This window comes from Lemur catta, chromosome 3, assembly GCF_020740605.2.
Source record: "Lemur catta isolate mLemCat1 chromosome 3, mLemCat1.pri, whole genome shotgun sequence".
Taxonomy (NCBI): Eukaryota; Metazoa; Chordata; class Mammalia; order Primates; family Lemuridae; genus Lemur; species Lemur catta.
The window spans coordinates 88,288,796-88,316,245 of record NC_059130.1 but is presented as its reverse complement, the minus strand read 5'-3'; the positions used below and the strand labels follow the sequence as shown (position 1 = coordinate 88,316,245).

Genomic DNA, 27,450 nt, shown 5'->3' with positions numbered 1-27,450 from the left:
AAAAATTTTTATTTTAGAGTATACTTTTTCTACTTAATAAAAAAAATGTTAGGATGGGCACTCTGGCTCATCCTGTAATCCTAGCACTCTGGGAGGCCAAGGTGGGAGGACTGCTTGACCTCAGGAGTTCAAGACCAGCCCGAGCAAGAGCCAGACCCTGTCTCTATAAAAAAATAGAAAAATTAGCTGGGTGTGGTAGCACACACCTGTAGTCCTAGCTACTTGGAAGGGTAAGGCAGGAGAATCGTCTGAGCCCAGGAGTTTGAGGTTGTTGTGAGCTATGATGACACCACTGCACTCTAGCTGTACCAACAGAGTGAGACTCTGTCTCAAAAAAAAAAAAAAAAGTTAATTGTAAAACAGCCTCAGGCAGGTTCTTCAGGAGGTACTCCAGAATAAGGCATTATTATCATAGGAGATGACAGCCCCATGTGTGTTACGGATATTGATGATCCTGACCCTGTGTAGGCCTAGACTAATGTATATATTTGTGTCTTAGTTTTTAAGAGAGGACTTTAAAGAAGAAGAAAAAAAGAAAAATTTTAAAAATAGAAAAAACCTTATAGAATAAGAATATAAAGAAAGGAATTCTTTTTGTACAGCTGTATAATGTATTTGTGTTTTAAGCTAAGTGTTACTACAAGATTCCAAAGATTAAAAAAAAAAATAACAAAAAACTAGGCCAGGCATGGTGGCTCACGCCTGTAATCACAGCAATTTTGGAGGCTAAGACAGGAAGATCACATGAGGCCAGGAGTTCGAGAACAGCCTGAACAACAGCCTGGGTAACAATAGTGAGACCCCGTCTTTGCAAAAAATTTTAAAAATTAGCAAGGTCTGGTGGCTTGTGCGGTGCCTGTAGTCCCAGCTATTTAGGAGGCTGAGGTGGCAGGTCTCTTGGGCCCAGGAGCTAGAGGCTGCAGTAAGCTATGATCGTGCCACTGCACTCCAGCCTGGGTGAAAGAGCGAGACCCTATCTTTAAGAAAAAAATTTTTAAAAAGACAAAACCACAAAAATTAATTATAAATCTATGTTAATGAGTACACAATCTATAAAGATGTAATCTGTGACTTGCAATAATATAAAATGGGGAGCAGAGCTGTAAATGAGCAGTTATTTTATGCAACTGAAACTGTTTTATCAGTTTAAAATAGATTGTTATAACTTTAGGATGTTTTACGTAATCTCCATGAAAACCACAGAGGAAAGAGCAAAAGGAAATGAGAAGGGAATCAAACATGCCACTACCAAATATCAACTAAACACAAAGAAAGACAGGAAGGGAAAGGATGGAAAAAGATAGTCCATGCAGATGGTAATCAGAGGAGAGCAGGGAGTCTATACTAATATTAGACAAAACAGACTTTAATGTTACAAGAGACAAAGAAGGACATTATATAATGACAAAAGGGTCAATTTATCCAGATAATAAAATATCTATAAACACACATACACCAAATATGCTTCCTAAATATATATTATAAAGCAAACATTGACAGGATTGATGGGAGAAACAGACAGCTCTACAACAATAACAGTCAAAGACTTCACTATCCCACTTTTAATTGTGAATAGAATGATAGACCGAAGATCAATAAGGAAATAGAGGACTTCAACACTACTTTAGAGCTGTAGTCCCCAACACCCTGTCTGCAGATGGGTCTGCAGAACTCCAACCCCTGCCCTTCCCATGGAAAAATTGTTTTCCCTTGAATCAGGGGTCCACACAACACGAGGTGAGTGGTGGGGGAGCAAGTGAAGCTTCATCTGTATTTACAATTTATAGCCACTCCCCATTGCTCACATCACCACCTGAGCTCCATCTCCTCCCTCCTTCCCCTATCCATAGAAAAACTGCCTTCCATGAAACTGGTCCCTGGTGCCAAAAAGGTTGGGGACCACTGCTTTGGAACAATTGGACCTAACAGACATATACAGAACACTGTACCCAATAATATAATAGCAGAATACACATTTTCTCAAATGCACACAGAACATTCTCCAGGACAGAACATACTTTAGGCCATAAAACAAGTCTTTTTTTGTTTTTTAAAGGCAAGCACATGGTGAAATTTATTGAGGGGGGAGAGCAAGATTGGATTATAGAGCAAGAGCAAAATATAGGTTAATAGAGCAAGATACATACACCACGGATGACTGGACCCCAAGTCATAGCAAGAGTCATAAATTTAAGAAAATTCCTCGTTAGTATGGTGGTGATTAAAAAAATTTTTTTAAGAAAATTGAAATTATAGAAGTATCCTTTCCAGTCACAATAGAATAAAACTAGAAATCAATAGCAGAAGCAAAACTGGAAGAGCCACAAATATGTGGAAATTAAACAACAAACTCTTACACAACCAATGGGTCAAAGAAGAAATCATAATGAAAATCAGAAAATATCTTGAAACAAATGAAAATAAAAACACAGGATACCAAATTTTATGGGACACAGCAAAAGCAGTGCTAAGAGATAGACTTCTAACTATAAATACTTACATTAAAAAAGAAGAAAGAGCTCAAATTAACAACCTAACTTTACACCGTAAGGATCTAGAAATAAGAGCAAGCTAAATTCAAAGGTGGCAGAAGGAACGAAATAATAAAGATTGGAACACAGACAAACAATACAGAGAATGGAAAACCTAATACAGAAAATCAACAGAACCAAGAGTTGGTTCTTTGAAAAGATCAACAAAATTGATATTCCTTTGCTAGACTAAGAAAAAAAGAGAGGAGATCCAAATAACTAAAATCAGAAATGAAAGAGGGGATATTACTACTAATTTCACAGATATATTAATAAAAAGGATTGTTAAGAGCACTATGAACATTGTACATCAACAAATTTAATAGTCTAGATGTAAGGAACAAATTCCAAGAAACACAACCTATGGAGACTGAATCATGCAGACATAGAAAATCCAAACAGATCTATAATAGTAAAGACATTGGATCCATAATCAAAAACCTCCCAACAAAAAAAAGCCCAAGATTAGATGGCTTCAGTGGTGAATTCTACCAAACATTTAAAGAAGAATTAAGATCAATCCTTTCAAATTCTCCCAAAAAATTATAAGAGGAGGGAAAAATTCTAAACTCATTCTATGAGGCTAGCATTACTCTGACATGAAAGCCAGATGAAGACACTACCAAAAAAGTACAGATCAATATTCTATATGAATATTGACACAAAAATCTTCAACAGAATACTAGCAACAGAATTCAATAGCACATTAAAAGGATTATATCCCACAATCAAGTAGGCTTTGTGCCTGGAATATAAAGATGGTTCAATGAAAATCATTTAATACAACATATTAACAGAATGACAGAAACACACACACACGCACGCACGCACACACAATCACCTGAATTGATGCAGCAAAGCATCTGACAAAATTGAAATCCTTTCTTGGTAAAAACACTCAACAAACATGGAGTAGAAAGAAACTACCTCAGCATAATAAAGGCCATATATGAAAAGCCAACATTAATATCATATTCAATGTTGAGAGACTAAAAATATTTTCTTTAAAATAAATAACAAAACAAGGATGCCTGCTTTTAACATTTCCATTCAATATAGTACTAGAAATCCTAGCCAGGGTAATTAGGCAAGAAAGAGAAAAAGCAGCATGATCTTATATGTAGAAAGCCCTAAAGATTCCACACACACAAAAAATTGAAACTAATATTTGAATTTTGCAAAGTAGCAGGATACAAAATTGACATAAAAAATCAGTTGTATTTCTAAATACTAAAAATGAACAATCTGAAATAGAAATTAAGAAAACAATTCCATGTACAATAGCATCAAAAAGAATAAAATATTTAGGAATTAACCAAAGAGGACTTATATATTGACAACTGTAACATGTTCTGAAAGAAATTAAAGACACAAACAGAAAGACAACGTGTATTCATGGATTAGAAAACTTAATATTGTTAAGATGTTAATACTACCCAAAATGATCTACATATTCAAGGTAATTCCTATCAAAATCCCAATGACATCTTTTTACAGAAATAGAAAAATTCATCCTAAAATTCATATGGAATCTCAAGGGACCCTAAATAGCCCAAACAATCTTTAAAAAGAATAACAAATTTGGAGGTCTTAAGCTTCCTGATTTCAAATCTTATATCAATGCTACTGTAATCAAAATAGTGTGGTATTACATAAAGATAGACATATAGATCAACTGATTAGAATACAGAGTCCAGAAATAAACCCTCACATATATGGTCAAACGGTATCCAACAAAGGTGTCAAGAACACACACATTGGGGAAAAGATAGTCTTTATAACAAATGGTGATGAGAAAATTGGACATCCACATGTTAAAGAATAAAGCTGGACTCACACTATATACAGAAATTAACTCAAAATGGATTAAAGACCTAAACATAAGAGTTAAAACTATAAAACCCTTATTTATAGAAGAAAACAGAAAAAAATGCTTCATGATACTGGATTTAACAATACTTTCTTGGTTATAACACTAAAAGCATGGGCAACAAAAGAAAAAATAGATAAAATGGACTACATCAAAATTAAAATGGACAGTATTAACAGAATGAAAAGGCAACCTGTGGAATGGAAGAAAATATATGCAAATTATATATATGAGATGGGTTAATATCTGGAATATATAATGAATTCCTACAATTCAACAATAAGAAACACATAACTGATTTAGAAATGTGCAAAGGACTTGAATGGACATTTCTCCACAGAAGATATACAAGTGGGCCAATAAGCATATGAAAAAATGCTCAACATCACCACTTGTTAGGGAAAGGCAAATCAAATAAATAAGATATCACTTTACACCCATTAGGATGGCTCCTATAATAAAAGAGATAGTAGTAAGTGCTGACAGAGATGTGGAGAAACTGAAACCCTTATGCACTGTTGGTGGGAATATAAAATGGTGCAGCTGCTATGGAAAACAGTATGTGCGTTTCTAAAAATATTAAAAATACAATTACCTTATGATCCAGCAACTCTAACTCTGGAATTCTACCCAAAATAATTGAAAACAATGACTCAAACACATATCTGTACACTCATGTTCACAGCAGCATTATTCACATGGACAAAATATGGAAGCAACCCAAGTGTCCATTAATAAATGAATAGAAAAACAAAATGTGGTATGTATACACCATAGAATATTATTAAGCCTTAAAAAGGTAGGAAACTGATACATACTACAACACGGATGAACCTTGAGGACATTATGGTACGTGAAATAAGCCAGTCACAAAAGACAAAGACTTTATGATTCTACTTATATGAAGTACCTGGAGTAGTCAAAATCATAGAGAAAGAAAGCAGAATGATGGTTGCTAGGGTCTGGTGAGAGGGAGGATGGAGAACTATTGTTTAATGCGTGCAGAATTTCAGTTCTCAAATATGACAAAAGATCTGGAGATGGATGGTGACGATGGTTGCACAACAATGTGAATGTACTTAATGTCATTGAATTGTACATTTAAAAATGGTTAAAATGCTAAACTTTGTTGTGTATATTTTACCACAATTTAAAAAACCATACTTATCAGAACAAAATAAATAATATCCACCCACTCTCCACCCTCCATTCAAGAAAGATTCTCATTGATTGGGCTCCCTTTATATGCTCTCTGAGGAGAGTAGCTGACTCATTTATTCAATAATATTAGTGCCCAGGCATATTTCCAGGACCTTGGGATGTGTCAGTGAAAATAAACATCCTGGTTCCTTATGGTCCTTAAGTTCTAGTAGGAGGAGAAGGAGACAGGTAAGAGAAAAATAAAGTAATTTATATAGTATGCTCAAAAGTAGTAAGTCATTATGAAAGAAGAGTACAGAATGGTAATGTGGGAATGCTGGGGTGGGTAGTGTTATTCGCAAATGTTAGATAGAGTGGCCAGAATAAGCTTCATTGAGGAGGTGACATCTGAACTAAAATTTGTTAGAGGTAATAGAGATCATCATGTGGTTATATGGAGAAGGATCATCCCAGGAAGGGGGAACGTCTAGCACAAAGGGCCAAAGGAACACCAGACTGTTGTCTGAGCCACAGCAAGGAGGTCAGTGTGGCTGCAGCAGAATGAATAAAGGGAATAATGCTAAGAGATGTTGTTGGAAAGGTATGTAGGTCACTGTAAGGCTTTTACTGAATATAATCTAAAGGAAGAGTCAATAAGATTTCTTGAAAGATTAGAGACAGAGTAAGAGAAAAAGAAGAACCAAGGATGATTCTAAGGTTCTAGGTCTAGGAAACATTAAAGATGAAGTAGAGGCCAGGTGTGGTGGCTCATGTCTTTAATTCCAGCACTTTGGGAGACTGAGGTGGGAGGATCACTTGAGGCCAGGAGGTTGAGACCAGCCTGGGCAACATAGTGAGACCCCATCTCTATTGAAAAAAAAAAAAGGAAAAAGAAAGAAAAATTAGCTGGGTGTGCTGGCATGTGCCTGTAATCCTAGCTACTTGGGAGGCTGAGGCAGGAAGACTACTTGGCCCAGGAATTTGAGATTACAGTGAGCTGTGGTTCCACCACTGCACTCCAGCCTGGGCAAGAGAGTGAGACCCTGTCTCTTAATAAAAAAAAAAAAAAAGATGAAGTTGCCATGAATTAAAATGGGGAAGGCTCCAAGAGCAGCAGGTTTGGGAAGAAAGATTAGGTGTTTGGTGTTAGATGTATCTATCAGATATTCAAGTGGAGATATCAAATAAGTAGTAGGGTATGTAGGTCTGGAGTTCAAGAAAGATGTGACTAGAGATAAAAATCAGCACATAGACAGTATTTGAAGCAGTGAAACTAGATAAGTTCCCCAAGAAAATACAGATAGAGAAGCAAAGAGGTCTAGGGACTAAGACTTGGAACAACACAACATTAAGAGGTTGGGGAAAAGAAGAAATGTCAGCAAAGGTGATTGAGAAAGAATGACCAAAGAGGCAGGTAGAAAACCAGACACTTCATTTGAGTTGGGTCCATCTACTACTGTTTCTTTAATCTTGTGAAAATGGCTTCATCTCTCCATGCCTTGATGTTCCTTTTATGTGAAATAAATATAATACCAATTATCTCATGTAGCTGTTGTAAGAATTAACTGACACCAGGAAAATGGTTAGTGCATTGAGTGTTGGAACTCTGCAAGTGCTCACTAAATGGTAGCTATTATCATGATTAACAATAATAATTCTTAGCCCTTCCTAGGCTACTACAGTCATTTATTCTACCACTTTACAGGAAATAACCAGGAGCTGGAATTTAAAGAGAAGACCAACAGAGGAGATGCCATTAGAAACCATTTACAGTAAGACTGTAATCTACCACTTCAGCCTTAACCTGACCATTCCTCTACCTATAAAAAAGCTCTTGGCAAAATGTCTGTTTTTCCTTGAACATGCCATATATGTCCTGCCTCCATACCCTGTTCATGGTGCTCTATTTGTTTTACACACACTCTTTCTCAGTATCTACTTTCTAAAATTCTAGCTCATGCTTTCAAGGCATACCACAAAAGCCACATTCTCCTTTGAAATCACTCATGATTTGCCCTTAATGTGATCTCCCCTTTCTTTAAATCTTTGTAGCTTTAACTAACTTTATGGTGCTTACCATTTCCACAGTGTGGGCAATTAAGAGTTAGTTATAAATATATAAACCTTTCATTTTATTCTCTTAGGTTAGCCTTTCTAATCATATAATATCACTAGCAATATATTAACTCACCAGTTTAGTAATAAGGGTCTAAAAAAACATGTATTTTAAGATACAGTTTAACCACGGTTAATACAAACCTTTTATTTTTTATTTTTTTAATACAAGCCTTTTAGAAGTCTCATTTGCTCTCATTCTAAGTTTCTGTTTAAATCAATATCCAGCACTACGTTAAATCTTGTCTATTTACCTCCTTTTAACATTCCACACTCTTGCTACTCATGTTGGGAGTTCACTTCCAAATTGAAAACAATGCACTCTGCCAAATCTCATCTTATTACCATTTGTTCAATATAAGAAATCCAATTTGTAAAGGCATTTCTACTAATCATTTTCTATGCTCATAATCTTTAATTTGTCCCAATTAGTAAATTTGTGACAACTCGCCCCATATTCATCTGGAAAACTAAAGCAAACTATTTTCGGCACATTAAGCTATTTACATGTTTGAGTTCACGTTCCTCTAATTTACTGCTCTCCCAAACAATAGCTGGTCTGTTTATCTGTTTTATTTTTAAATGAATAGTGGAAAAGAAGCAGAGATACTTAAGTTGAAAACCTTTTAGACTCTGTCAGACCTAGGTTTGAAGCTTGGCTTCACCTGGTTCAAATCTAGTAAACTGTACAATCTTCATCAAGTTATTTAATGTTCTGGTGCTCAGTTTCCTTACGTTTAAAATGAAGCTATTATTTAAAGGTTATTAAAAGAATAAATGAAAAATTAGATATCATAAATAAAGCATGAAGACTGGATACTAGAATAAAATTTGGCTTTTCTCTGAATTATTAACAGAATCTATTTGTATTTTCATTATCTATTGGAGGCCACGTATATTTTAACTTAGACGCAGATCTGTAAGAGTCAATGTTGACTCTGAAGCTGCAAAGCAGCACTGCCTTTTATAAAGCAAAACATTTTTATTGGTTTTACTGATATTGGGTAGAATACATATTCTAGTAAGATAAGAAAAGTAGAAAGTGATACAGAAATACTTGTTGCTATTATTATTGGTAGATGACTTTTCTTTTTGTAAAAGAGATGGGGTCTTACTCTGTTGCTCCAGTGCACTGGGGTGATCATAGCTCATTGTAACCTTGGACACCTGGGCTCAAGTGATCCTCCTGTCTCAAGCCTTCTGAGTAGCTGAGACTATAGGCATGAGCCACCACACCTGGCTAATGTTTTTATTTCTTGTAGAGACAGGGTTTCACGATGTTGCCCAGACTGGTCTTAAACTCCTGGCCTCAAGCAATCCTCCCGCTTTGGCCTCCCAAACTGCTAGAATTACAGGTGTGAGCCACTGTGTCCAGCCAGTAGATTGAATCAAATTATGAATAATTTTAAAGCCATAAATAATAGGATGAATGTTTAGAGACAAAGAAAAAAGAATCTTAAAATGTAATGTTTAATGCTCAATAAAATTGATAATTTCTTTACCTGAATCACTTGCTGCAACAACAACTGTTCCACCAGGAGCAAAAGGATCATTGTGCTTCACTGTTTCTACCTAAACAAATTATATAAAATCATGAATGAGAGCGGCAACATTTCTAGGCTAAAACTTAATTTCCACTCTAAATTCTAGATTAAATAAAGAATACAAGCATTAGAGACAAATGTTTCCCCCAAGTGGTTTGTAGTCTTACTAAATGAAATATTTTATTTTCTAATCTTAACTATGAAAACCACTCATTCATAAAAGTGCCTGAAATAGATCTATGGCTTAACAAGTAAGTATTAAGTGATCACCCATGTAATTATCTCCCAGCAAACTGCCAACAACCTCAGAAGTCTTCATGTGGCCCTCTCAAATCACAATTCTGACTTTGGTAGTATTCATTTCTTTATTCTCCATATAATTGCTATTTTTATAGATGTACACTATTTTAACTTTTTATTTTGAAATAATTTAGACTTACAGAAGAGTTGTAAAGATAGTACAGAGTTCCCATACATTCTTTACTTAGCTTCCTCTAATGTTAGTATCTCCTATAATCATGATATATCTATTAAAACTATGGAATTAACCCTGGTACAAAATTATAAACTACAGACCTTTATTTGGATTTCACCAGTTTTTCCATTAATGTCCTTTTCCTTTTTTTTTTTTTCTAAAAAGACAGAGTCTCTGGCTGGGTGCAGTGGCTCACACCTATAATTCCAGCACTTTGGGAGGCCAAGGCAGGAGGATCACTTGATGCCAAGAGTTCAAAATCAGCCTGACCAACACAGTGAGACCCTGTCTCTACAAAAAATATAAAAATTAGCTGGGCAGGTTGGCACATGTCTGTAGTCCCAGCTACTCGACAGGCTGAGACAAAAGAATTGCTTGAGCCCAGAAATTTGAGTGAGCTATGACGATGCCACTGTGCTCTAGCCCAGTGACAGAGTGAGACTCTGTTTCAAAAAAAAAGAAACAGAAAAAAAAAACTCCTCAAAATGCTAGACAAAGAATTCAAAATATTGATTTTAAAGAAGCTGAAATGAGATACAAGAGAAATCGGAAAACCAATACAAAGAAATTGGAAAATCTATTTAGGGTATGAGTGAGAAATTTACCAAGGAGATAGGTATCTTAGGGAAAAAAAAACAGAAATTCTGGAACTGAAAAACTAATTAAAGAAAATACAAAATACATGTGACAGCTTCAATAACAGACTAGGCCAAGCAGAAGAAAGAATCTCAGAACTTGAAGACAGGTCTTTGGAAATAATCCAGTTAGAAAAAAATAAGGAAAAAAGAATAAAAAAGAATGAACAAAGCCTTCAAGACATCTGGGACTACATAAAATGACCAAACTTACAAACTATTGGTATTCCTGAGGCAGAAGGGAGAAAAAAGCTTAGAAAACCTACTTAAGGAAATAATCGATAAAAACTTCCCAAGTCTAGCAAGAGAGTTAGACATCCAGATATAGGAAGCTCAGCAATCTCCAGGCAAATACATTGTAAAAATGACTTCACCGTGGCATATTATATTTAGGATGTCTAAAGTCAAAATGAAAGAAAGAATTTTAAAATTAGCAAAAGTGTTCTGGCATCTATACAGGAAACACCATCAGACTGACAGCAGACTTCTCATCAGAAACTTTACAGGCCAGAAGAGAATGGGATGGCATTTTCAAAGTGCTGGAAGAAAAAAACCTGTCAACCAAGAACCTTATATCTTTCCAGAAGAAGCTTCATATATGAAGGGGAAATTAAGTCTTTCCTGGACAAGCAAACACTGAGGGAATTCGTCACCACTAGATCAGTCCTATAGGAAACGTGCAAAGGGGTCTCAAACACAGAAATGAAAGGTCAGTATTCAAAAAAAAACACAAAAATATAAAATGTAAGGCCTTATAAAACAACCACGCAAAGAAGAGAAAAGAATCAAATGGCAAAACCACAAAGTGGTTTCATCAAACCACAAAGACAAAAAGAGACAAAGAATTTATAAAACAGCTAGAAAACAATTAACAACATGAGAGGAATAAAGCCTCACATATCAATATTAACCTTGAAAATAAATGAGTTAAATGCTTTACTCAAAAGATATAGGGTAGCACAATGGATAAGAAAAACATGATTGAGGCCGGGCGCAGTGGCTCACGCCTGTAATCCTAGCCCTCTGGGAGGCCAAGGCGGGTGGATTGTTCAAGGTCAGGAGTTTGAGACCAGCCTTAGCGAGACCCCGTCTCTACTAAAAATACAAAGAAATTATCTGGACAACTAAAAATATATATAGAAAAAATTAGCCGGGCATGGTGGCGCATGCCTGTAGTCCCAGCTACTCAGGAGGCTGAGGCAGTAGGATTGCTTAAGCCCAGGAGTTTGAGGTTGCTGTGAGCTAGGCTGACGCCACAGCACTCACTCTAGCCAGGGCAACAAAGCGACACTCTGTCTCAAAAAAAAAAAAAAAAAAAAGAAAAACATGATTGACTATATGCTGCTTATAGGAAATTCACTGTACCTGTAAAGACATATATAAACTAAAAGTAAAGGAGTGGAAAAAGAGATTCCACACAAACAGAAATCAAAGGTCAGCAGGAGTAGATAAAACACACTTTATAAGTAAAAAACAGTAAAGTAAGACAAAGAAGTTCATTATATAATGATAAGGACATCAATTCAGCAAGAGGATATAACAATCCTAAATATATATATATATATATATTTAGGAACTCCCAGGTTCACAAAACAAATATCACTAGACCTAAAGAAAGAGATAGACTGCAATAGTGAGGTATTTCAACACCCCACTCACAGCACTAGATAGATCATTGAGACAGAAAATCAACTAAGAAACATTGGGTTAGGGTTAGACCAACTGGTCTAACTGGACATTAGACCAATGGACTTAACAGACATTTACAGAATAGTCTACCCAACAAATACAGAATAAATATTCTTTTCACCAGCATATGGAACATTCTTCAAGATAGAACACATTAGGCCATGAAATAAGTCTTAACAAATTTTAGAAAATCAAAATCATATTAAGTATCTTCTCAGACCACAGTGGAATAATGCTAGAAATCAATATGAAAAGAAACTTCAGAAACTATGCAAATATTATTACATGGAAATTAAACAACATGCTCCTGAATGATCACTGGGTCAATAAAGAAATTCAAAATTTTTCTGAAATGAATGAAAGTGAAAATACAACATATCAAAACCTATGAGATATAGCAAAAGCAGTGCTAAGAGGGAAGTTTATAGCATTAAATGTCTACATCAAAAAGTAGAAAGTTTATCCCAGGTCATGTTGGTTTAAAAAAAAAAGAATAGAAAGATTGGCACTGGGTGTGGCTCACGCCTGTCATCCCAAATGAGCACTGAACTGAGAGGCTGAGAAAGAAGGGAGGACTGCTTGAGGTCAGGAGTTACAGATCAGCCTGGAAACACAGCGAGACCCAATCTCTACCAAAAAAATTTTGAAAAATTAGCTGGGTATGGTGGCGCACACCTGTAGTTCCAGCTATTTGGGAGGCTGAAGTGGGAGGATTGAGCACACAAGTTTGAGGCTGTAGTGATCTATGATTGTGCCGCTACATTCCAGCCTGGGCAAGAGAGTGCCTTGTCTCTTTAAAAAAAAAAAAAAAAAAAAAAAAAGTTGAAAGATCAGAAATTAACAACTTAACAATCATACCTCAAGGAAACTAGAGAAACAAGGATAAACCAAACCAAAGTTAGCAGAAGAAAAGAAATAACAAAGATCAGAACAGAACTAAATGAAACAGAGATCAAAAAAATAATACAAAAGAACAAGGAGAGGAAGTCGGTTCTTTGAAAAGATACACAAAATTGATAAACCACTAGCTAGACTGACCAAGAAAAGAATAGGGAAGATCCAAATAAACACAATCAGAAATGAAAAAAGAAAACATTACAACTGATATCACAGAAATATAAAAGATCATCAGAGGCTATTAGAAACAACTATACACTCACAAACTAGAAAACCTAGGAGAAATGGATACATTTCTAGAAACATACAACCTCCCAACACTGAACCAGGAAGAAATATAACTCGAATGGACCAATAATGAGTAGCAAGACTGATTTAGCAATAAAAAATCTCCCCCCAAGAAGTTCACAATCACATGGATTCACAGACAAAATTTACCAAACATACAAAGAAGAACTAATACCAATCCTCCTCCAACTGTTCTAAAAAAAAAAAAAAAATTGAGGAAGGGGGAATTCTCCCCAACTCATTCTATGAGGCAGTATTACCCATACCAAAACCAGAAAAGGACTCAACAAAAAAAAGAAAGCTACAGACCACTATGCCTGATGAACACAGACCAAAAAATCCTCAATAGCAAATAGAGTCCTATAGCACATCAAAAAGATAATACACCATGAACAAGTGGGTTTTTATACCAGGGATGCAAGGATGGTATAACATATGCAAATTGATAAATGTTTTAATAATACATCACATAAACAGAATTAAGGACAAAAACCATACGATCTTATCAATAGATGCAGAGAAAGCATTTGATAAAATTCAGCATCCCTTCAAGATAAAAACTTTCAATGAACTAGGCATTGAAGGAATATATCTTAAAATAATAAAGGCCATATAGGACAAACCCATAGCCAACATCATACTTAATGGGGAAAAGTTGAAGAAATTTCCCCAAAGAACTAGGTTATTAAGTATGGAATGTCCGATTTCCATAAGTACTAAGTTTGAGAGTTGATATCTCTGACATTTCACTTTGACAATTCTTGTTTTATTTTTTATTGTGAAGGTACATCCTCATTCTTTCAAACACACGTTTGGCCTGTGATTATCTTTCACATTTTTTCTTTAGAGCAATTTTTGTGAAACCATGGATGTGAAACATTCATGTTACTATTTTATTTATTTATTTATTGATTGATTGATTGAGACAGAGTCTCATTCTGTTGCCCAGGCTAGAGGGAGTGCCATGGCGTCAGCCTAGCTCACAGCAACCTCAAACTCCTGGGCTCGAGCAATCCTTCTGCCTCAGCCTCCCGAGTAGCTGGGACTACAGGCATGCGCCACCATGCCTGGCTAATTTTTTCTATATATATGTTTTTAGCTGTCCGTATAATTTCTTTTTCTATTTTTATTAGAGACGGGGTCTTGCTCTTGCTCAGGCTGGTCTCGAACTCCTGAGCTCAAACAATCCGCCCGCCTCGGCCTCCCAGAGTGCTAGGATTACAGGCGTGAGCCACCGCACCCGGCCTTCATGTTATTTTTGAATATGAGTTCCGTTGTGGAACCAATGCAGCGCAGACAGCTAGAAATATCAATGAAGTGTTTGGGAAGGATGTGACTAATGAACACAGAGTACACTGATGGTTTGAGAAGTTCCATTCTGGTGATTTTTATCTTGAAAATGAACCACGTGGGTGCCCTAAGACCAAGGTGGATAATGATGAGCTGAAATCTATAGTGGAAGCAAGTCCATCTCAACCTATGCGTGAATTAGCATCAAGGTTTGACATTACTATTCCAACAATATTGAACCATTTGAAACAAACAGGCAACATAAAGATGCTGGATAGATGGGTTCTGCATGAATTAAGCTTCAGAAGAGAAACTGTCTCGAAGCTTGCCTTTGCTGTCATGACATAAAGGCGAACCATTTTTATACTATATTGTTACGTGAGATGAAAAAGGGATTCTTTTGACAATTGCAAGCATTTGGCACAATAGTTTGATAAAGATTAAGTGCTGAAACACAGTACAAAACCAAATATTCATCAAAAACAGCTAATAGTGTCTGTTTGGTGGTCCAGCACTGGTGTTACCCACTACAGCTTCATGAAACCTGATCAATGCATTACAGCAGATGTCTCCTGCAACCAAAAGGACGAAATGATGAGGATGCTTGTGATTAAGCAGCCGAGATTGGTTAGAGACAGACCAATCCTCTTGCAAGACTACATGTCACAAAAAACAACACTGCTCAAACTATAGAAGTTGGACTTGGAAATTTTCTTGTCATCGATCGTATTCACCAGACCTTGCACCAACTGACTACCACTTCTTCCAAGCTTTGGACTACTTCTTGCAAGGAAAAATATTCAATTCTCAACAAGCTTGCCTTTCATGATTTCATTGCCACTCACTCTCTAGGCATCTTCCTTGCTGGCATAAGCAAACTACTGTTAAGATGGCAAAACTGTGTCGATAGTTTAGGCACATACTTTGGTTAACTGTACTGCTTCTTATTTGAGATATAATAAACTATACTTTTGATTTGAAAGCGGACATTTCAGATTAATGACCTAATACCAACTTAACCTCTCTAAGCCTCATTTACTTTATTTGACAATAACAACCTCATAAGATTATTGTGAAAATTAAATGAGACAATGTATAGAAAGAACTTAGAACCATCCCCGGTACATAGAAGAGATTAGATCAACTACAGCTGTTATCATATTGCCAATTTAGGCTTTGTTTCATTTTTAATGGTGAAATCATAAGCTGCCAACAAGGGCAATGTTCCTTTTGAAATCTGGAAAGAAAAAAGAAAAAGTAGAACAAATGGTAGAAAAACCTCACAGGGGAGAGGAACAGAAGGAACATGTTTATTTTTAAATTAGGAACAGATGATTTGGCTTTTTGCTCTTTAAATGATAGGACTAGAGAATGAGAGGTGAGAGGAGAAGAATTCAGGTTGCAGCAATTTTAGAAGAATTTGGCAAATGGGTGCAATGGGTCTACATTCCAACTAAGTGTTATAGGAAAACAGAGTATCCAGTAGCCTGTGGAAACAACAAATACTCAGTTACAGAGGTATTTATCCAGTTTTACATCAGTGGAAAATACCAGCTGTTGGCCAAGTAGCTCTTTACTGAAGAAAGAAAAGAAGCAATTCAAAAATACCAAAATGTTTAAACAAATCAATTACTCTTTTAAGGAAGTATTCTTAATCTAAGAGTATTAGAAGAAAAAATTTTTTGCTTCAAATTCCTATCAACCAATTGCCCCTTTGTGAGTCCAGTTTACTTACAGACATGAAACTACTGCCTCAAAAACTAAGTCTCCAAATATAAATTAAAAAAAAAAATACTCAAAACCTCCAAAACGATTCATAATTATTAAAATTGGATGATGGCTACATGGAGGTTTGTTAAATATTTCATATTACTCTATTCTGAGTATTTTTAAATATCCATAATATAAAGATTTTTTTAGAAGCCTCCAGATGACAAAGCACTTAGTTGTATGACCTTGAGCATGTAGGTTAATTTTTCTGAGTCCCAATGTCCTTTATTTTTGAAATAAGGGGTACCAACGCCTTTATAACGTTGATGTGAAGATTAGAAACAGTGAATGTAAAACACACAGAAGTACCTGGATCACAGCGTGTGGTTATTAAATAGTGATTGTTGTTGTAGGTCTGTACCATTGTCAAGAGAGCCTGACATTTAGTGGGAATTAGTACTTTATAAGATTAATATTACAGATGTGTCTATGAAATAACATATAACGATTTTATCTTCTAAAACATCATTGCTGTTCCTTTTAAAGTAATTTTCACTATTTTAATAACACACCAAACATTTCAGAAAAACTTTACTAGCTTATGGACTTCCGATCATTTTAAATATTCTCAGTGGGGTAAGTTTTGTTCCCTTGAAGGATAGACTTCACTTTTGGACACCGTAAGTCACTCTAGTTAATTCCAGTGGGTGATCAAACTATGAAATGCCAGTCTGAACCAAAAACTAGATGAGACTGAAATTCTTACATGACTCACTAGAAGTAATCTAAATGAGGATTCTTTCATCACTATATTTGAAGAAACTCACTTAGGACACATTAGCCATTTAAGAGTTTTAATCCTCCCACTTACCGATGTAGTACTGCTATTGTTGGCTGCACTGAAAGGGTCATTACTTGAAGTGGCAAAAGGATCAGTGGAAGACTGCTTGAAGAAACAGTCAGATGCAAATGGATCTGAACCTTTGAAAGGATCACCACCAAACGGATCTAAGAAAATAAAGCACAAATATAAGCGACTAAAAAAAATCCTTGCACTAAATTTCCCATCACCTGAAGGCATGATTATTGCCTTAAAAGACATTTTGAACTCATGCAGAATCAAACTTAGGTACTTATTTCATAGATTTCCTTTGTGATTTTGACAAAAGATACAGAGCCTTTCACCTAATACACTTATTTTTTAAAGTAGCATATAATTGCAAGGAATTTAATTTTATATCCCTTTATTCTATACTATCATAATTAAATAAAACAACAAAAACATCTAAATATATTCTCTCTGAGCTCCTGACTAACAGCCAATAGTTTAGAACGGGTTTGGGAAGCAAAACTAAATGATAAACAAGACTTGCTTTATTCTAATAAAAACTCCCAAAGAAAGAATATCTTTAAAAGTCTGACATTTAGTAATTCTACTGGAAGTTTCCTTCCCCCCAATTCAATGAATGGGCTGTAATTTTAGAAAAACAAAATTAGTTTTTAAACTCTGTAGTAGTGTAGGTCATTATGCTCATGTAACCTTTAGTTAATAAGGAGAAATCAAAATAAATGTTATTATAAGCAAAGTCTAAACACTAACATCATTTTTAAAAAAGCTAACAGTTTATTAAGCAAATTCACAAGAATATACCACCCTCTTTCTGAAAATGCCAGGCACATACAGCATCTTATTGGTGCTTTAGATCAGTTTCAAAACTAAATAAAAAGAAAGTCCATTTCCTAAAACTGTTACTACCCAACTTGTAACCTCTCATTTCTAAATACAACATAAGCTTCTAAATACAACATAAGCTTATACTTAAGCAGAACTGAATTAAAGCTAAGATGGAACTCAATAATATACTGACCAATTTTCCCAAAAGGATCATCCTTGAAAGGATCACCTGTGATAAAATAAATAAGCAGAAATCAAAATAACAACCTTTATTGTTGTGACATTATTACTTTAAAACAAAAGCAAAGCAAAGTTTCTTAAAGCAAATCAATAACTCCACCTCAAAGTAAATAAAATAATAACATAGGGTATATAGGCAGAACTCAACAGACCTCATGAAAGAGGCAAATTCGGTTTTTTTAGAGTCTTGCTGTGTCACCCAGGCTGGAGTGCAGTGGCACGATCATAGCTCACTGAAATCTTGAATTCCTGAGCTGAAGCGATCCTCCCACCTTTGGCCTCCCCAAAGAGGTGGGATTACAAGTAGGAGACACTGAGCCTGGCTAATGAGGCAAATTTGAAGTAGAGCCAACTATACTTACCTTGATCACAAGCTGAGGTTACAGATAGAGGGGTAGACAGATATGACAGCAAAAATTTTACTAACAAAACCTCTACTCTTCACAAGAACACTGGGAGAGTATTATCAACATCCATTCAGAAATGAAGATATTGAGCTTTACTAAAGCAAAAAAAAAAAAAAACATTTTATACAATTGAAGAGTCCAGAAATAAATCCTCACATTAATGGTCATTTGATTTTTGACAAGAGTACCGAGAACACAACGATGGAGGAAGAGCAGTCTTTTCAAAAAATGGTGTTAAGATAACTGGATATCCACATGTAAAAGAACAAAGTTTGACCCCCTACCTCACACCATATAAAAAAATGAACTCAAAATGAATCAAAGATATAAATGTAATAGCTAAACTATAAAACTCTTAGAGGGACTGGGCATGGTGGCTCACACCTGTAATCCTAGCACTCTGGGAGGCCGAGGTGGGAGGATTGCTCGAGGTCAGGAGTTCAAGACTAGCCTGAGCAAAAGCTATCAAAAATAGAAAAAATTAGCTAGGCATGGTGGCAGGCATATGTTGTCCTAGCTACTCAGGAGGCTGAGGCAGTAGGATCATTTGAGTCCAGGAGTTTCAGGTTGCAGTGAGCTATGATGACACCACTGCACTCTACCTGGGGAGACAGAGTGAGAAAACAACTCTTAGAGGAAGAAAACACAGGAATAAATCTTTGTGACTTTGGATTAGATAATGGTTTGATAGCTAAGATACCAAAAGCACAAGTGACAGAAGAAAAAAATAGATAAGTTAGACATCACCAAAATTAAAAACTTTCATGTTTAATTGCACACCATCAAGAACATGAAAAGACAACATAGAATGTAAGAAAATATCTGCAAATCATATATTTGACAAGGGAATTGTATTCAGAATATGTAAAGAACTTTTCCAAGCCAACAACAAAAAGATAACCCAATTTAAAAAATGGGCAAAATGGTTTGAATAAGTATTTCTCCAAAGAAGGTATACAAATGGCCAATAAGCATATAGAAAGATGTTTGACATTACTCACTAGAAAAACACAAATCAAACCCACAATGAGATACCATTCATCATACCCATTAGTATGGCTATAATTAAAAGGTTAGATAATAACAAGTGTTGGCAAGGATATAGACAAATTGCAACCCACATACAATGCTAGTAGGAATGTAAAATGGTGCAGCCTCTTTGGAAAATAGTCTGACAGTTCCTCAAATGATTAAACATAGAGGTACCAATTAAACATAGTTACCATATGACCTGATATATACCCAGAAGATATAAAAACATATATACACACAAAAACTTGTACACAAATGTTCACAGCAGCATTATTCTTAAGTGGAAATAACCCAAATGTCCATCGACCAATGAATAAGTAAAACGTGATACATCCATCCAATGAAATATTATTCGTCAATAAAAAGGAATGAAGTACTGAAACATACTACAACATGGGTGAACCTTGAAGGTATTATTATGTTAAGTTAAAAAAGGCAGACATAAAAGAACACATATTGTATAATTCCATGAATAGGCAAATCTACGGAGACAGAAAGTAGATTAGTGGTTGCCTAGGGCTGGAGGCTGAGACTTGACTGCTATTGGGTAAGGAGTTTCTTTATGGAGTGATGAAAAATGTTCCAAAATTAGATTGTGGTGATGACTATAAAACTGGAACTATACTGAAAATCATTAAATTGTACACTTTAATTGTACAATTTCTATATCTTTCAACACTTTACATATCTCAACAATGCTGTTTGAAAAGAAAAAGAGTTCTAACATCTGAGTTCATTTCTGCCAAAACCCTGAGCAAGTTATTTTGCCTGTGTGCCTTAGTTTCCCATCTTTAAAACTGTCATCAAGTGACCAAGCAGTTTCACAAGATAATTTTGGAAATAAAATGAAAATGCAAAAAAGCTTTGACACAAGCAGTATTTAACATATTTTACACTGACATCAGACATTTTAATTTATCAAACTTTGTTTTTTCAATAAGACTTAAGGTAGGCACCTTAAAGGGAGGGATCAGACTTCTAACGCTGCTACAGCTTCCACTGTTTTAAAAACACAGTTTGGCATTTTTAGTAAATAATTGCTGGTTGACTTAAGAGTACAAGAGTACCCAATCTCCTCTACTGGTCTATAATACCACTTTCCTTTGGTCCCTATCTGAAGAAACATACTCTTAAGTAGGGGCTCCTAAGGCATAATCAAAGGCTTAGTCCTAGGATTTAGTTGCCTGTGGAAGATAAATACTAGCAAATCTAAACATATAAACCCTCACTCTCATTTCTACTTTTATTGTGACAAGTTGGCTCTCAAAACTGAAGCCCTGATTCTTACACAGTTTAATATATTAAAAAGCCCTTTTTGGGGGTAAATCTATGATATAAAAAAAGAGTACTTACTGCCAACAAAAGGATCAGACTGGAAAAAATCCAAGTTTGTATCTGCAACTGGATCTGTTAGTGAACTTGAGTCTACATTAAATGGATCTTCCTAAAAATAATTTTAAATTAAAAAAAAGTTTTTTTAGAAACTAAAGTTTTAGAAGGTAACATTTTATAATAAAATAATACATATTCAGGTCATACACATACTTTGAAAAATCAACTGATGGTTATATAATAAATAATTCTGTAGTTATTAAGTGCATTTAACACATTTTTCTCTTTTCTTAGCCTAAAACAGAGTCTAATCCATCTAAGGAAACCAGTGATAAGAATATTTTTAAAATTAAGTAATTAATTTGTTTACATATTTTTAAGACCCAGGGTTGCCAAGGCTGGCCTCACACTCCTGGGCTCAAGTGATCCTCCTGCCTTAGCCTCCCGAGTAGTTAGTACTGTAGACACATACCACCACACCTGACTATGAGAACATTTAAATATAAAATTATTTTTACCTCTTTTGAATGTCTGTCACTGTCAAATTCAGGACAAACTTCTTCATTAACAGCTATAGTCAGCACTTCATTTTCATCGGTCACACATGAAGGTGGTACTTCAGGAGTACTTCTTGCCTACAAAATATTAATGCTGATGGACTAACAATATACTTTTCTACTTGGCAGAGGAAACTGACAAAGGATAACGAAAAATTATTTAAAAATTTAAAAAGACAAGCAGAACATATTTATTGAATGATCTTTCTTAGGAAAACAGTGTCATCAAGCATCAAAGTTACTCATGTCAGGAGCCTCCAGATCCTCTTTAAACCTCAGCTAGAATAAGACTCCTAGTCTTGTTTACTCTACCTCTTACCCCTTTCTCAAATCTTTCCCTTCTTCTCCATCTTCACTGTCACTATCATTTATAGTATCATCATTTCTGGTCCAGATTAATGTAGTAACCTTCCTTCCAACTGCTTTCCTATCTCTAACATATGCTCTTCCAATTATCCTCTTTATAGTAGCCAAAGTAATAGACCTAAAATGTGAATTTGATCATGACCCTTCTGGTTACAAGTCCTTCAGTGGTTTCCCATTGCTTTCCTTTTTTTTTTTTTTTTGAGACAGAGTCTCGCTCTGTTGCCTGGGCTAGAGTGCCGTGTCATCAGCCTAGCTCACAGCAACCTCAAACTCCTGGGCTCATGCAATCCTTCTGCCTCAGCCTCCCGAGTAGCTGGGATTACAGGCATGTGCCACCATACCTGGCTAATTTTTTTCTATATATATTTTTAGCTGTCCAGATCATTTCTTTCTATTTTTAGTAGAGACAGCGTCTCACTCTTGCTCAGGCTGGTCTCAAACTCCTGACCTCGAGCCGATCCTACTGCCTCGGCTTCCCATTGCTCTCCTGACAGTGAGTAAAAGGCTAAAGAAGTAGCAGAGGCAATCTTTATTTCATACTACCCTTATGTGTTTTAAGAATAACCTAGTAATCTGCCTTTTGTGATTGAAAGAAAACTGTATAATGTACATATGACTACACTAAGTAAAATCAAGTCTGTTAATTTTTCATTTTTAACACCTCTCAAACTTGTATTCTTCTCATCATCTCTCCTGTTGCTGATTCAGTGCAGACTAAGACAAACAACTCTTACATAGACTTTTCCAACAGTCTCTTAACGTATCTCTATGTATGCAGTCTCACTCTCCAATCCATTTTCCACATTTCTAAAACGTAAATTTAATTATGTCACTTCTTTGTTTAAAATTCTTTAATGGCTACTCACTGTAGTAAGATAAATCCCCCAATGCTTTAAGATGAATCCAAATTTCTTACCCTCTGATTCTTTCTAACCTGAAAGTACCTGGTCATTTTCATCCAGGTACATATCATAATCACCTATAGAATTTGTTTTTTAAATATATGTACCTGGCTTCATCCCAGAAACTCTAGTTTGGCAAATTTGGGGTAGGGAATATACATCCCTATTTTGATAAAGTACCAGGCAGAGGTAATGCAGATGCCTCCTAGGAGAGAGCATCATCTCTTACCAATATTCTCCCCACCATCAAAACTTCTCATGATTCTGTGCTACATGATTTTTCCCACCTTGTACCTATGCTAATACTGTTTTCTCTCTCAGAAATTTATCACCTTCCTCTTTGCTTAACCCCTCTTACTTGTCAAGGCTCACTTGCAAAGCTTTCCCTACAAAATCCTTTCTATGCCCCCTTCAAACTGTCCTGCCTGAGTATCTTGTGCTTCCGTTATCATAGCCCTATACTACTAGACTGTATGCTGCTTGAAGAAAGGGTTAAAGGTCTTTTGTCTGTTGCTCTCACACACAATATAGCACTCTTGCATATGATTGTTTTTTCCAAATAATGGGTAAGTGAATGCCCTTAATATTATGTAATAATGAATTACTTTTAGTGTTGGGGGAGGGTACTTAAAAAACTTTTAAAAAAGTTTTTATCTATAGAACTCTGTTTTAAAAACATGCTCTATAAAAAATACATTAGCTAACTAAAATTACATTTTTATACTAGTTAAAACTGTTAGAATTGTTGGATCAGGACCCACTCTGTGCCTCTAAAAAAGAAATCTCAATTGTCCTCAGATGAGGCAAGGCCACATATTTATATGAGGTATGATGACAACAAAACTTTGACTGCATCAGGAAGTTGATTATGAAGATTATACAACTATTAGACTCACTGGAGACTCCTGGTGTATGGGCTCAGACTCTAGGTTGCTCTGGCCTTCACCATGTTCATTAAGGTTGGCTGTTTCACTGCTGCTGGTGCTGAGGCTGCAATAATCTGTTGCGCCATTTACAAGAATGCTGTGTGGGCTACTGCACCAATTTAATTGATTGCTATGATTTTCCAGATCTTTCATTTCCATCAGTTTCATTTGCATCTACCAACACAAAGTAGAAACACAGAAGAGAATTTATTACAAGAAAGACATGTACAATAAAAATGGCTATACCCCTAGACTTTGTCAAGGAAAAATTTGCTTCCTTTACGTAGAATCCTCTGAGAATGCTGTACGGGACAGATTTCAGTAACCTCTCCCAATAAGTTCTCCTCTTGAAATTCCAAGATACATGGATTTGCTTTTGTACATCTTTTGAAATTTCTAAGAATTTTGGTTCAAATACCTGTAAATTGGCAGTCTTTGGGGGTATAATTAGTAAAAGAAGGGCCAGAGTCCTGGGGAAAAAGCAAAGTAACTGAGAAAGAGAAGATTTTGTGATGAAGCTTTAGGAGAGATAAAGAAAGTTGAAGAAAAGTGCACAATGCTTTGGAACCATCCATACTCCTATTGGGAAGGCGGGCAATGAAGACAAAGGTAAAATGAGCTAGTGTCCTATGCTTTGGCACCACTTATTAATGTGTTAGAACCCTAGAAAGTATGCTCTAAATAAATGCTATGCCAAGCATATTAAATAAGGAACACTGAAAGTTTTTTGACCCCATCATCCAAGTGACTTTATATTCCTGTTAACAATAGTGGGACACAGAAAGAAGATTTGAATAAATTATACTATATTAAAAAAGCCAATGTTGTGAAACAGAGACAATAGAATAAATGCTTATTTATACCAACATCTATAATAAAGAAAAACAAATTTACAAATAAAGAAATTGAGGAGAAGGCACATTCATTAAGTTTCCAGTGAAAAAGAAATGACAAAATTTTAGTGAATAGCTTCTATTTTTCATAAAATATATTTTAGAAAAATTACATTTGAATTTCCTTTATTACCATGCTGTGTATTTTGCTTTTAGCAAACATAAATTATCTATCAACCTTTCATAAATCAAGGCTCTGTTCCCTCAATTTTATCTTCTCCACAAGATTTTTAAATTGATAAAGTTGGAGTCTGTAATTGACTACAGGTCTTTTCAAGGTCATACCTGGGGAAATAACACTACACTGGATTAGGAGAAAGGTGTAAATCTAGTTCTATTATCTTCTAATTAGGAGATCTTAGTCAAAGTAACCTCTTCAAGTTTTCATTTCTTAATCCTCAGAGGGAGTAAGAACACTTTCACAGATGATTGTTATGTGGCTCAAAAGATATTTGAAAGAACTCTTTAAAATGTAAAGGTCTATATAAATGATGGACAATGTATGTAAAAGTGAATAGCACACTGCAATTCTCACTATCATAGTGGTTAAGCTTTCCCAGCATCTTGTTTGTCCTGTCTTCTTTCTACTAATTCACTGCATTTTTTAAAATGTTAAAGGCCTTGAGCTGTTTCAGGGTAGAGACCACAACTTTTGTTATAAACTTTGTATCTCCAACGTCAAGCACAATGATGCACACTGTAACTGCTTAATATATGTTCACTGAATGAACACTAGTATTATATCTACAAATTTAAATAGTAGGCATCAACAAGCATATGTATACATGCACAGTATGTATATACACAGTATGTGTATATACACACCAATTGCATTTTACTTAGAATTATACCACCCTGAACGCGCCTGATCTTGGAAGCCAAGCACAGTCAGGCCTGGTTAGTCTTGGATGGGAGACTGCCTGGGAATACCAGGCACTGTAGGCTTTTAAAAAAAAAAATAATAATAATAAATAAATAAATAAAAACAACCACAAAACACTACGTATTTATAATACACAGCATAATCCCTGTATACTCTAGTGCTATAGAGCAGTGGCTTATAAACTTTTATTTTTACTGTAACCCCCAGAAAGAAATATATGCATTCTGACACAGTAAATATATATGTATATATTTGGATATGTCTCTGTGCATATGTAATCATACACATAAACATATATAGATAATGTACAAACACACATGCATATATGTGTGTAGTCATATATATACACATATACATGCAAACAAGTTTCATGAATACTTATCCTTCATGAATATGAATGCACTGATGTTTCCTAGTTTTTATTTCATTTAAAAAACAATTTATCATGACCATTGAATCAATTTCTTGACCTACTACACCTTACAGTCTAGTATTTAAAACCTTAACACTAAAATAATACCCATCATAAAGATGAAGCAGTAAGTGAAAATATCTGCCTATCAAACAATTCTATTTAAGACAGTTTGTTAAGTTTTTTTTTTTTGAGACAGGGCCTCGCTCTGTCACCCAGGCTAGAGTGCAGTGGCACAATCATAGCTCACTATAACCTCGAACTCCTGGGCTTAAGCAATCTTCCTGTCTCACCCTCCCAAGTAGCTGGGACTACAGACATGTGCCACCATGCTCAGCTAATTTTTAAAAAATATTTTGTGGAGCCAAGGTCTCGCTATGTTGCCCAGGCTGGTCTTGAATTCCCAGGCTCAAGCGATCCTCCTGCTTCACCCTCAAAGTGCTGAGATTACAGGCATGAGCCACCACGCACAACCTTACTATCAGTCTTTAAAACATCAGCCTCCATGTAGAGGAGCCTAGAAATAAAAAAGCAAAGGATCTATATACAGGACAAACCACATACTGCACATTTATCTATAGAAGGAACAATTTCCTAATTTAAAAAAATAAAGGTTTCCAAATGAACAAAACTGAATTTAAAATTGGAACCATAAAAGAGAAAACATTAGGCTTTTATTCATAAAAATAAGTTAACGCTTACTGAGCATTTACATACCAAGCATTATGCTAAAATGTCTCACAGGTTTGCCTCATTTAATCCTCACAGTGGCCCTAAGAGGTGGGGGAATTGTTAATTCTCCAATTTTAAAGTTGAAAAATCTGATACTAAGGTAATATAGTTAGTAGCAAAGCCAGTACTTAAACTTAGACCATTTAACCACAAAGCCCACACTCTTAATCACTACTCCAATGATAATAATCATCAGCTGTATAAGATGTATGATACTATTAACATATAGAAGGTGATAAGAAATCTATTTGTGGTCAAGTGTGGTGGGATGCACCTATAGTCCCAGCTACCTGAGAGGATGAGGCAGGAGGATCACTTGAGCCCAAGAGTTTGAGCTTGCAGTGAGCTATGATGATGCCACTGTACTCTAGCCTGGGCAACAGAGCAAGACCCTGTCTCAAAACAAACAAACAAACAAACAAAAGAACCCTATTTGTATAAAATGACTGAAAAATGAATAGCAAACTAGGCAGAGGGAGAAGGAGCAGAAGTTGGCAAATATTATTGACTAAAAGGATATATGAGGGTCCATTTGAACATATTTCTTGCTGTACAAAGACTTACTGAACTGATTTCCTGTTGTGAATCTTGTAAGTGCTGCTGAAGAGGTTCCAGTTGAGCCTTCCCTGACTCCACACTCTCCTCCAATTCTGCTGTTTCTTGCTGTAGGCGGCTCAGCTCTTCCCTGGCTTTGGCCAGTTCTTCTTCGTAAGTGGAGATCTGTGATTCTTGACTGGTTAATTCAGCTTTCAGAGAAGAGATCTGTAACATGGAGGTGAATGACGAGAAAGGGGGATTAAAAGAAGAGGTCATTGGGAATGATAGTAAGAGCAGAAAAAAAAAAAAAGAAGAGGTCATTAAAATGTTCCATATGCAACACACTTATTTGTTTAGTTTATATTTTGGTGT

The 27,450-nt window shown here is 35.5% G+C and overlaps 2 protein-coding genes across 4 annotated transcripts in view; one reads left to right on the top strand and one right to left on the bottom strand.

Moving 5' to 3' along the window:
- Window positions 1-7,414, top strand: part of LOC123635662 — a 39,491-nt gene extending 32,077 nt beyond the window's left edge. The window contains exon 5 of the mRNA XM_045548065.1: window positions 7,247-7,414. Within this exon, the coding sequence (XP_045404021.1) occupies window positions 7,247-7,253 (7 nt within the window). The 3' untranslated portion in view covers window positions 7,254-7,414. The remainder of the gene's footprint in view (window positions 1-7,246) is intronic.
- The window catches only part of EPS15 (epidermal growth factor receptor pathway substrate 15), a 149,301-nt gene that overhangs the window by 15,565 nt on the left and 106,286 nt on the right, over window positions 1-27,450 (bottom strand). For all 3 annotated transcript variants that reach the window (XM_045548048.1, XM_045548050.1, XM_045548049.1), the window contains 7 exons: window positions 27,106-27,303; window positions 23,592-23,795; window positions 21,389-21,505; window positions 20,892-20,982; window positions 18,053-18,088; window positions 17,056-17,192; window positions 9,159-9,228 (listed from right to left, as the gene is read on the bottom strand). In XM_045548048.1, coding sequence (XP_045404004.1) covers window positions 9,159-9,228; window positions 17,056-17,192; window positions 18,053-18,088; window positions 20,892-20,982; window positions 21,389-21,505; window positions 23,592-23,795; window positions 27,106-27,303 — 853 coding nt within the window. The remainder of the gene's footprint in view (window positions 1-9,158; window positions 9,229-17,055; window positions 17,193-18,052; window positions 18,089-20,891; window positions 20,983-21,388; window positions 21,506-23,591; window positions 23,796-27,105; window positions 27,304-27,450) is intronic.